The sequence below is a fragment of the Ruditapes philippinarum genome, unplaced genomic scaffold, assembly GCF_026571515.1.
Source record: "Ruditapes philippinarum isolate M1 unplaced genomic scaffold, ASM2657151v2 ctg3974_1_1_1_1, whole genome shotgun sequence".
In the NCBI taxonomy this organism is placed as follows: domain Eukaryota; kingdom Metazoa; phylum Mollusca; class Bivalvia; order Venerida; family Veneridae; genus Ruditapes; species Ruditapes philippinarum.
Window position 1 is genome coordinate 58,361 of NW_026853242.1, and position 12,381 is coordinate 70,741.

The 12,381-nt window shown below is 35.6% G+C and overlaps 1 protein-coding gene across 1 annotated transcript in view; it reads left to right on the forward strand.

Annotated features, from left to right (window-relative positions):
- LOC132736240 (kinase suppressor of Ras 2-like) overlaps positions 1 to 12,381 on the forward strand; it is a 39,589-nt gene that overhangs the window by 24,354 nt on the left and 2,854 nt on the right. The window contains exons 13-21 of the mRNA XM_060723335.1: positions 869 to 920; positions 2,534 to 2,629; positions 2,987 to 3,078; positions 3,903 to 3,993; positions 4,815 to 4,903; positions 5,455 to 5,551; positions 5,991 to 6,124; positions 10,253 to 10,390; positions 11,179 to 11,308. Coding sequence (XP_060579318.1) covers positions 869 to 920; positions 2,534 to 2,629; positions 2,987 to 3,078; positions 3,903 to 3,993; positions 4,815 to 4,903; positions 5,455 to 5,551; positions 5,991 to 6,124; positions 10,253 to 10,390; positions 11,179 to 11,308 — 919 coding nt within the window. The remainder of the gene's footprint in view (positions 1 to 868; positions 921 to 2,533; positions 2,630 to 2,986; positions 3,079 to 3,902; positions 3,994 to 4,814; positions 4,904 to 5,454; positions 5,552 to 5,990; positions 6,125 to 10,252; positions 10,391 to 11,178; positions 11,309 to 12,381) is intronic.

Genomic DNA, 12,381 nt, shown 5'->3' on the forward strand with positions numbered 1-12,381 from the left:
AACAAACTCTTACCCTTATAACTTAACAGAGCACTACCGTTGAACCTGTTTCACTAATTTTCGAAGCTGTAACTGTAAACGTTTGCTTGTTTACCTGGATAAGCTTGGAAAAACCCAAACTATTTTTATTCGGGAGTTAGCATATTGCTTGAATCATAGAATTAATCAAGCATACTTAATTGCAAAACATGATAAGTATACGTCCCCTTTCCATGATATATTAGGATTTTGTTGATGCCCTCCTCCCCCCAAAAATATCTTGAGTTAATGGACAGATCCTCATCCTATATAATTCAGATTGTCAAATCAGGTCATTAAAATATGAATTTCACCACAACCTATTTGTAAACAAAAGAACACATGTTTTTTTTTTTTTTTTTTTTTTTTTTTTTTTTTTTTTAATGACATAAGTGCTCCTCTTTTAACTACAAAGTCGTACTGTTTTATTCTTAACTATTCTACCATAGTCTTTACATAGAGCATAGTTTTATCATGTAAATAGTCATAATTATAAAATGCTATATATATATTTATGTGTTTTATACATTTGTAGTCTCCTGTAATTCTTTATAGAATGGTTATATACATGTTCTTAAGATATATTTAATGTTGTATTATATTGTACCATGTATATAGATGAGACTTTAATAAATAAATACATGTTAGTGTTTGTGGTTAATTCTATTGTTAGTCAAATAAAAGGCCAGAGTAGGGAGCTTTCAATAGTGAACACACTTGATTAGCAAACAAAACTGTAAGTGGACATCAGTGTATAAATTTCCTTGTTGGTTAAAAATATATTTTTTCTCTGCTTACAGTATATATGATTGATCAATGTTTACTGATACATAATGTTTTTTTGTTGCAGAGATGTGGTAAGCACAAATACATCCAATGACAGCGATAAAACTATTGTTGATGTAAGTAAACAATTTTATTCTAACTTTAAACTTTGAATACTTGCAGTGCTTTTTCTTTGTCTAAGGTAGAGAAAGGGACCCTTTGCTTAAATTATAGGGAAATTAAAGTGTTATTACTTTTGCCAAACAGGAAGAAAAGAACACTTTGCAAAATGAATTTCAGGGGAAAACTGCATAATTATACCCCCGCACAACAAAGTTGTAAGGGGGGTATACTTGAATCAGCTTGTCCGTCCGTCCGGCCGTCTGGCCGTCCGGCCGTCCGTCGTTTTTTTCTTGTCCGCCCAATAACTTAAGATTCCTTTGACCTACAGTTGTCATATTTGGCATGGAGGTTAGTCATGATTAGTAGATGACCCCTATTGATTTTGAGGTCACTAGGTCAAAGGTCAAGGTCACAGAGGCCTTGACTTCAAAAAGCTTGTCCGCCCAATAACTTAAGATTCCTTTGACCTACAGTTGTCATATTTGGCATGGAGGTTAGTCATGATTAGTAGATGACCCCTATTGATTTTGAGGTCACCAGGTCAAAGGTCAAGGTCACAGGGGCCTTGACTTCAAAAAGCTTGTCCGCCCAATAACTTACGATTCCTTTGACCCACAGTCGTCATATTTGGCATGGAGGTTAGTCATGATTAGTAGATGACCCCTATTGATTTTGAGGTCACTAGGTCAAAGGTCAAGGTCACAGGGGCCTTGACTTCAAAAAGCTTGTCCGCCCAATAACTTAAGATTCCTTTGACCTACAGTCGTCATATTTGGCATGGAGGTTAGTCATGATTAGTAGATGACCCCTATTGATTTAGAGGTCACCAGGTCAAAGGTCAAGGTCACAGGGGCCTTGAATTCAAAAAGCTTGTCCGCCCAATAACTTAAGATTCATTTGACCCACAGTTGTCATATTTGGCATGGAGGTTAGTCATGATTAGTAGATGACCCCTAATGATTTTGAGGTCACTAGGTCAAAGGTCAAGGTCACAGGGGCCTTGACTTCAAAAAGCTTGTCCGCCCAATAACTTAAGATTCCTTTGACCCACAGTCTTCATATTTGGCATGGATGTTGATCATGACTATAAGGTGACCCCTATTGATTTTGAGGTCACTAGGTCAAAAGGTCAAGGTCACAGTGACCTTGAAAAAAAGAAAGCTTTTCTTCTCAATTGCTAAAGAATGTCCTGTCGGCAATGTATTGATTTTGACATTTTCACTTTTGAAGCATGTAGAATACATAACTAAGCAATACACTGGCTAAGTAACCTCAGATTTGGCAGGGAGGTTGTCCTTGAGCTCTAAATGGCCACTGTTGATTCTGACAAAGTGGTATGCGGGGGTATTTACACCATGATAGTGGCAGTTCTAGTTAATATAATATTCCTTGAGGATTACAAACTTTATCCCATTACATCTAATTGTTTATGGTTCAGTGCAGGTCACAATAGAAAAGTCAACCTGTTCAGTGTTGAGCTTAATTCTGAAGATGTAACTGTAAAAGATTGTTGTAATCACAGATTAGCTTGGAAAACCCAAAATATTCTCAAATCCAGAGTTCCTGAGTAATTGTATTGCTAGTAATATATTTAAAAATAATAAGAAATTATTTGTTTTTATTGCAGAGTAATACATCTGAAGTGACCCTGCTGGACAGGGTAGATTCTGTAGATAGCCAGGATGATCCCTTAGGTCAACATACCTGGAAAAGAGTTTATAGTGTAAGTACCTTAAATAACCTATGTTAATATAGAAATGTTAGCTGTTATTATTTTAGAGATTTAGAATTTTATAAAAGCAATGCTTCAGTGATTAAAGCTGTTTTGTCGCAGCACTAACATTATATTCCTACTTCATAATTTCCAGTTTTTGCTATAGACATTGAATTATGTTTCATGCAGTAAAATTCTAAATCAAAATGGATTATTAATATTTCATAATTTTAATGAGATTCAAATGAGATTCATAAACAAAACTTGTCAAAAACAATTATTTTGAGGACAGTTTAGGAAAATATTGCCCTTGATGTTTTCACTTACAATAAAGCAATAAATTAATCTTTATTGTTATGTTATCAGCTTTCAGTAGCTTTAAAGGAGTGGGACATTCCATATGAAGAATTGATACAAGATGATCCTATAGGTACAGGACGATTTGGTACTGTATACAAGTAAGTGTTTGTTTATAAAGTTTTTATATGCAATACTGCTTTTGCCTAAAATAATGCTTGAAAAGGCATCTGAGGTATACATGGACCAGTAAAGCTGGAAGTCTTCGTAAGACCTTTTACCGTGTTGATGTGACTTATTGTGCTGGAATGTTGGTAGAAATCTTCATATTTTGTTATAACTAAGAAGAAGGGCTTCTTAAGTTTAGTGGTTTAAGACTTAATCATTCACTACACTTTTAAATGATGCACATTTAAAACTTAAAAGAAATTCTTTTATGTATTGAGACCATAAAAGTACTATAAGAAAAGTTGACGGCATCGCCAAGATCTATAATTGCCTAAAATAAGGCATAGATTGAAGTATTCTTCGACAAACAAAACTAGAAAATAGCAGCCTTGTAATTGTGCCAATACCATTGTTGCATAAGATTTTCTAAAGATTAAAAAATTTTATTAAGAGATAAAAAATAATAAAAGACACTTTTGTTTATAACAGTGTAAGTAATAGACTTATGCCCTATTTAAGAATAATTTGGTTTTTTCCAAGCTAATCAGGGGGTACAAACATTAATTACAGTTAAAGTTTCAAAAATAAGCGCAACAGGTTGACTTAACTTTTGTTAATGGTAGTGCACCTTGAAGATATAATGGTAAAAGTTTGTTGTACTGGGTGATTAGGATGGAATAACTCACATTTGCCAAGTGCCGGATAACATTTATTCATGTAAGTTCAAAAAAAAAAAAAGAAGGAAAAGAGAATTTGAAAATAAATTAAATGAAACATACCTGAGAGAAATTGTTTAAAATTGTTTATATTGCTACAGGGGTCAGTGGCATGGAGATGTGGCCATCAAGATGTTAAACATGGATCCAGATACTGATAATGCTGCACAGCTGTCTGCTTTCAAATTAGAGGTAAATTATTGCTATAATCTATAAATAACTTGTGCTGACATCTACAGAAATACAGTGCAATCTCTTCAGAGTGGTCCTCTGTTAAGCAGTTACCTCTATAGGGCACTTACCTCTATCGAGCAGTCACCTCTGTAGAGCTGTCACCACTTTATAACAACAGTTTCTTCTCCTCCGAAAGTAAAACATTGAAATAAATTTTACCTCTTTAGAGCAATATATCTCAGCAACAACTAAACATCTTTGTCTCCCGAAGGGGGTTGCTCTGCTGAGGTCGTACTGTAATCACATATTCTACATATGGAATCGCCTCCGTGGTCGACAGGTTAAGAGTCAATGACTTCTAATCCAGTTACCTCTATGGCGTGGGTTCGATCCCCGTGAGATGTTTTGGTAGTCTAGCACGGAGGAAGGTAGTCTAGTACTGGTGTAACTCTCCGGGAGTGATGGTTAGGAAACTACCTATCTATAAGACTGAAATGCTGTTGGGAAAAGGCGTAAAATGAAACAAACAAACTACCTATGGGACCATTGCAGACTGATCATTCCAGTAAAAATGGGTCAAAACTTATTTATAGCATGGTGAGAGTTATACAGCAGACAACCAGCCATTTTTTTCAATGGGCTATTAAACTTGCTTAATGAATTTATAATATTGCAAAATTAATTTCTTTTATTAAAATGAAAATTGATTTATATATTTGCAGCAGCTGTGTATATTATTAATATAGACTATATAAACATCATGATTAACCAATGAAAATTTAAGGTTACAAACAGGTGGAATTATAGATGTTTGTTTAATTTGTTTTTTGGTGTTTCAGGTTGCAATGTTGAGAAAAACACGTCATGAGAATTTAGTGTTGTTCATGGGTGCTTGTATGAAACCTCCACATCTTGCTATAGTAACTAGGTAAGTTATCAGATATTTCTGTCACTTAAAACACTGGGGGGGCTTAAACACTATAGGTGACTGAAAGCCCCCTTACCACTTTAGGTTGGAGTCCCATTAGATTCTTGTATATAAGGAAGCTATCCAGTTAACTCCAAAAGGCCAGTAATTCTACTCAGGTGCCTGCTAGTTTTCTGTAATGAGTCACAAAGGAGCACCTGAGGGGAGCACCTGAGGTCTTCCTCTACCACTACAGCTTGAATGTCACCATATGACCATTACAGTTTCTTTGTGACCTAAAATCCATCAAAATAAACGAGCAAAACAAATATATTTCTGATTATTTATATGGCTTTATCAATCCAAGTCTGTTACAGTTTCATCTTTAATGGAAAACAGGTTATTGTATTGTTGAATACCGCAGGTTTGGCATAAACAATTTCTTCCATGCACAAGTCCTACTTTATTTCTTTTTAACCAAAATTTAACAAAATGATTTAAGAATTTAATATATTTTTTTTTCAGAATTATTGCCATTTATATTTTAATTATTGTTCTGATTATTGTTTCAGTTTATGTCGAGGCAGCTCATTGTACACATTATTACATGTTAGAAAAGAGAAGTTTCCTATGAGTAAAAGTATAATTATAGCACAGCAGGTGTCTCAGGTATGTTCACCTTTATTTTACCTCTGAACATTGTGGGGGTGGGGGGAATAAAGAAGGCAGAGGGATGTTGAGGAGTAAATGTTCACCTTCATTTTAACTTAACATTGTGTTGATAATTCTTCTTTTTGTATGGAATAGTGGAAGGTAGGTGTCTATAAATTAGGCTTCAAATTATGAATCTACTGTAACTAACAGAACTGTCACATGTTCAATATGGTCACAATCGCAGAAAATGTTCAATTTGTTTGTGAAGAAAACGTCAACACCCTTTACCACAAAGCCAACACTTCTCATTTATACATTCTCATATTCAAAAGAAATGTTTTTGATCTGTTACAATCTATATACTTTATATACACCAATCATTTGTGTGCAATCTACATATTGAAATATATTAGTCTTGTAAACTTAAAACTAAATATTCGATATTTATTTTCAGGGTATGGGATACTTGCATGCTAAAGGTATTGTGCATAAAGACTTGAAGACAAAGAATATTTTCTTTGACAAGGATAAAGTAGTGATCACAGATTTTGGTTTGTTTAATGTTACCAAACTCTGTCATGCCAACAGGTGAGTAAATACTTTGTTTATATAGAGTCTGTTTTTAGTAACAGAAGCAAGAAGAAAGTCCATATGATGATAGGATAACTTATCTGGCTGAAATATAGAGAAAAAAATTTATGAGAACAGAACAGTATTTCATTATATCAAATCAATACATAGACTTAAGAGAGTACAAAATAAATGCAAAATTTCAAATATATTACTTGTGATGTGTGCAAACTATATGTTCAAGCGATATTTTCATTCATTTTTAGCTCACCTGTCACAAAGTGACAGGGTGAGCTTTTGTGATCGCTTTTCGTCCGGCGTCCGTCCGTCCGTCCGTCTGTAAACTTTTACTTTAAATGACATCTCCTCATAAACCACTAAGCCAATTTCACCCAAACTTCACAGGAATGTTCCTTTGGTGGTCACCTTTAAAATTTGTTCAAAGAATATTATTCCATGCAAAACTCTGGTTGCCATGGCAACCGAAAGAAAAAACTTTAAATATCTTCTTTTAAAAAACCATAAGAGCTAGAGCTTAGATATTTGGCATGAAACATCTTCTAGTGAGTGTCTACCAAGTTTGTTCAAATAAAAGCCCTGGGGACAAAATTGGCCCCGCCCCGGGGGGTCATTGATTTTCCCTATATGCATATAGTAAAAACTTAAAAAATTCTCTTTTAAAAAACCCAAAGAGCTAGACCTAAGATATTTAGCATGAAACATGTTCTTATGGGTGTCTACCAAGTTTGTTCAAATAAAAGCCCTGGGGTGAAAATTGGCCCCGCCCCGGGGGGGTCATTGATTTTCCCTATATGCATATAGTAAAAACTTAAAAAATCTTCTTTTAACCCATTACTTCATATACACGCCTTTTAACGCCTTTTTCACTCCCCCCCTTTTTTTGTTGTCTCAAATAATGAAAAATGCCTTATTTAGGCCCCCAACACTTGTTTTTGTTTGAGAAATGTTGTTAAAAAAAGTGACCTCTTTTTCGGCGCGGCCCCCCAACCAAAAGATACATCAGGGGCTTGCCAGAAGGGGGATGTGCCCCCTTCTGTTTGGGGGGGTTTGAAGGGGGGCGGAGTTCCCCTCATCGCCAAGAAAATTTTGGACTTGTGAGAGGCTGTAAATGACCCCAGATTGATCATAAGGTAACATGTAACCAACGTTGAAAAGCATTTGACTCTATCTCAATCCATTGAAAAGTTACAGCACTTTGAAATCAATTTTGATGCAAAAAATCAATGCAAAATAGTGATTTTTGGCAATTTTGAGATGTCCCCTCGTTGCCATGGTAACAGAAAATTTAAGCCTGATCATGTTGTTGCAAGGGCAATGGTCCAGTCAACATTTGTGCCAAGTTTGATTAGTGTTGAAGCAGTTTTTATAGTATCATAGCAATTTGAACTTGTAACGGGAGACTTTTCAATGAAAACAGCCATTTTTCACAAAATGCTCATGAAGTAATGGGTTAAAGAACTCAAAGAGCTAGAGCTGAGATATTTGGCATGAAACATCTTCTAGTGAGTGTCTACTAAGTTTGTTCAAATAAAAGCCCTGGGGTCAAAATTGGCCCCGCCCCGGGGGGTCATTGATTTTCCCTATATGCATATAGTAAAAACTTAAAAAATCTTCATTTAAAGAACCCAAAGAGCTAGAGCTAAGATATTTAGCATGAAACATGTTCTAATGGGTGTCTACCAAGTTTGTTCAAATAAAAGCCCTGGGGTGAAAATTGGCCCCACCCCGGGGGTCATTGATTTTCCCTATATGCATAGTGTAAAAACTTAAAAATCTTCTTTTAAAGAACTCAAAGAGCTAGAGCTTAGATATTTGGCATGAAACATCTTCTAGTGTGTGTCTACCAAGTTTGTTCAAATAAAAGCCCTGGGGTCAAAATTGGCCCCGCCCCGGGGGTCATTGAATTTCCCTATATGCATATAGTAAAAACTTAAAAAATCTTCTTTTAAAGAACCCAAAGAGCTAGAGCTAAGATATTTAGCATGAAACGTGTTCTAATGGGTTCTACCAAGTTTGTTCAAATAAAAGCCCTGGGGGTGAAAATTGGCCCCGCCCCGGGGGGTCATTGATTTTCCCTATATGCATATAGTAAAAACTTAAAAAATCTTCTTTTAAAGAACTCAAAGAGCTATGGCTAAGATATTGAGCATCAAACATGTTCTAATAGGTGTCTACCAAGTTTGTTCAAATACAAGCCCAGGGGTCAAAATTGGCCCCGCCCCGGGGGTCATTGATTTTCTTTATATGTGATTAGCAAAAACTTTAAATCTTCTTTGAAAAAACCCAATATTCCGTCCGTCCGTCCGTAAACTTTTACTTTAAATGACATCTCCTCATAAACCACTAAGCCAATTTCATCCAAACTTCACAGGAATGTTCCTTTGGTGGTCACCTTTAAAAATTGTTCAAAGAATTTAATTCCATGCAAAACTCTGGTTGCCATGGCAACCGAAAGAAAAAACTTTAAATATCTTCTTTTAAAAAACCATAAGAGCTAGAGCTTAGATATTTGGCATGAAACATCTTCTAGTGAGTGTCTACCAAGTTTGTTCAAATAAAAGCCCTGGGGTCAAAATTGGCCCCGCCGGGGGGGTCATTGATTTTCCCTATATGCATATAGTAAAAATTTAAAAAATCTTCTTTTAAAGAACCCAAAGAGCTAGAGCTAAGATATTTAGCATGAAACATGTTCTAATGGGTGTCTACCAAGTTTGTTCAAATAAAAGCCCTGGGGTGAAAATACCAAGTTTGTTCAAATAAAAGCCCTGGGGTGAAAATTGGCCCCGACCCGGGGGTCATTGATTTTCCCTATATGCATATAGTAAAAACTTAAAAAATCTTCTTTTAAAGAACTCAAAGAGCTAGGGCTAAGATATTTAGCATGAAACATGTTCTAATAGGTGTCTACCAAGTTTGTTCAAATAAAAGCCCTGGGGTCAAAATTGGCCTCGCCCCGGGGGTCATTGATTTTCCCAATATGCATATAGTAAAAACTTAAAAATCTTCTTTTAAAGAACTCAAAGAGCTAGAGCTTAGATATTTGGCATGAAACATCTTCTAGTGTGTGTCTACCAAGTTTGTTCAAATAAAAGCCCTGGGGTCAAAATTGGCCCCGCCCCGGGGGGTCATTGATTTTCCCTATATGCATATAGTAAAAACTTAAAAAATCTTCTTTTAAAGAACCCAAAGAGCTAGAGCTAAGATATTTAGCATGAAACATGTTCTAATGGGTGTCTACCAAGTTTGTTCAAATAAAAGCCCTGGGGTGAAAATTGGCCCCGCCCCGGGGGGTCATTGATTTTCCCTATATGCATATAGTAAAAACTTAAAAAATCTTCTTTTAAAGAACTCAAAGAGCTATGGCTAAGATATTGAGCATCAAACATGTTCTAATAGGTGTCTACCAAGTTTGTTCAAATACAAGCCCAGGGGTCAAAATTGGCCCCACCCCGGGGGTCATTGATTTTCTTTATATGTGTTTAGCAAAAACTTTAAATCTTCTTTGAAAAAACCCAAATAGCTAGAGTTTAGATATTAAGCATGAAACATCTTCTAGTAAGTGTCTACAAAGTATGTTCAAATAAAAGCCCTGGGGTCAAAACTGGCCCGGCCCCAGGGGTGTCATTGTTTTTAACTATATGTGTATAGTCAAAACTTAAAAAAAATCTTCTTTTAAAAAGCCCAATGAGATAGAGCTTAAATGTTTAGCATGAAACATCTTCTTACGGGTGTCTACCAAGTTTGTGCAAATAAAAGCCCTTGGGTTAAATTGGCTCTGCAACGTTGGGGGTGGGGGGGTGGGGGTTGGGGGGGCCTATATACAGGTGAGCGACCTCAGGGCCATCATGGCCCTCTTGTAAATATTCTGGTACTACAATATTATACATAGGAATGGGGATTGATGCAAGAGTTATTCCAATAGGCGAAATAGTAGTTACAGGTGTGAAATTATGTCATGAATCTTAAAATAGACTATAGAAAATGGTTTTATCACTAAAACCACATTGCAATAGTATAATAAAGCTATTTGATAAAAAGATATTACATTTCATGAAGAAAAAAAAACAAGAAAAAAACATTGTGAGTGAGTAATAATACAAGATATGATAAATATTTATATTTTAGGCATTCAGATAGGTTACAGATCCCACCAGGTTGGTTGTGTTATCTCTCACCAGAGATTATTAAGTCCCTGCAGGCGGGGGCTGCTTACGCTAACACAGAACTTCCTTTCTCAGAAATGTCAGATGTTTATGCATTCGGGTAAGTTTATCATAGATCAGGGTTGTTTTTTTCACAGGGTGGGGAAGCAGCCCTGTCTGTAATTTTGGGGAAAATGACGCAGTATAAAAGAGGAAGAAAAAACTTGATGTAAATTCAATTTTTGCGGAATACTGCATGATTTTAAAGAATTTGTCTTTGGTTACAACTCCTGCTATATAAGGAAAATAGGCCCTGTACATAGATTTATTTCAATGATATGTAAGAACATAGTAAAACATATCCAGTACATGATAAAACAATAAAATAAATAGCACATGTATAAAAAATGAAACCATATCACATTGTTATATTGAAAATGTCTGCTATATTAGATCAATAGAGGTGGACAGTATTTTAAATGAACCATGTGTTTTTTTTGTGGGCTGCATTCTGTAGCCATAAAAAATACTTGACAAAGTTTGTTTCAGCATAACCTTCAGGTTGGAATTTCCTCCCATTAACCCAATAATAGATTCTATTGATGCCACTTTAGGAATTAAATAAAGGGCTTTCATTAGTAGATGTTTGGGATTTTTTTGTTTTTTTTTTTACATTCAAAATATGACTCTTTTCTTTCTTCTTTGCCTATATAATGTGACTTCCAATGCCAGACATTTTGCAGTCTTTGGAACTAAATGGAAGACCTGTAAATAGTGGAGGAAACTTCTGGTAATCTGATACAAATAACATCTGAAATTCTATTCAATAAGTTTTAACAGAAGGTTATCTTATTTTTTTTGAATTGATGTAAATAATTTATATTCTCAAAAGTGAAATTACTGTTTCAGCACTGTATGGTACGAGTTATTAAATGGCAACTGGCCGTTTGATCGCCAACCTCCAGAGAGTATCATATGGCAGGTTGGTCATGGGCTTAAACCCTCATTTGGCAGTATTAAAGGATCCAAAGAAGTTAAGGTATGTACCGGTACTGCAACTTATAGATTATTTATCTGCGTGAATTGGTAATCTTTTGAATGTAAAAATTATATGTGCAGTGTGAAGCGGATTGATACTGTTGACATTCAAAATTCCTCTCAATAATAATGAATACAATAAATCAGTATCCCTATCAAAAGCCACCAGGGATAGTTTATACAAATTTATTTGATTGTGTTGGAAACTATAAGCTTATTGAAACACTTGAAACCGTTCCTGGAACCAGTAATAAGCAATGAATATAAAGTTTCTTGCCCAAAGGAACAAGGGCTTGCCTCTGTTAGGGCCTGAACCTACACGGCCAGCAATCTTTAGATTACTAGTCTGACATCTTTACCACATGGCCACACCAGATATTACTTTGACAACACTGAATATCAGGAAAAATAGATTCAGTAAATTTTACTTTTTATTTTTTAGCTCACCTGTCACAAAGTGACAGGGTGAGCTTTTGTGATCGCTTTTCGTCCGGCGTCCGTCCGTCCGGCGTCCGTCCGGCGTCCGTCGTCCGTCCGTAAACTTTTACTTTAAATGACATCTCCTCATAAACCACTAAGCCAATTTCATCCAAACTTCACAGGAATGTTCCTTTGGTGGTCACCTTTAAAAATTGTTCAAAGAATTTAATTCCATGCAGAACTCTGGTTGCCATGGCAACCGAAAGAAAAAACTATAAATATCTTCTTTTCAAAAACCATAAGAGGTAGAGCTTAGATATTTGGCATGAAACATCTTCTAGTGAGTGTCTACCAAGTTTGTTCAAATAAAAGCCCTGGGGTCAAAATTGGCCCCGCCCCAGGGGGTCATAGATTTTCCCTATATGCATATAGTAAAAACTTAAAAAATCTTCTTTTAAAGAACCCAAAGAGCTAGAGCTAAGATATTTAGCATGAAACATGTTCTAATGGGTGTCTACCAAGTTTGTTCAAATAAAAGCCCTGGGGTCAAAATTGGCCCCGCCCCAGGGGTGTCATTGTTTTTAACTATATGCATATAGTAAAAACTTAAAAAATCTTCTTTTAAAGAACCCAAAGAGCTAGAGCTAAGATATT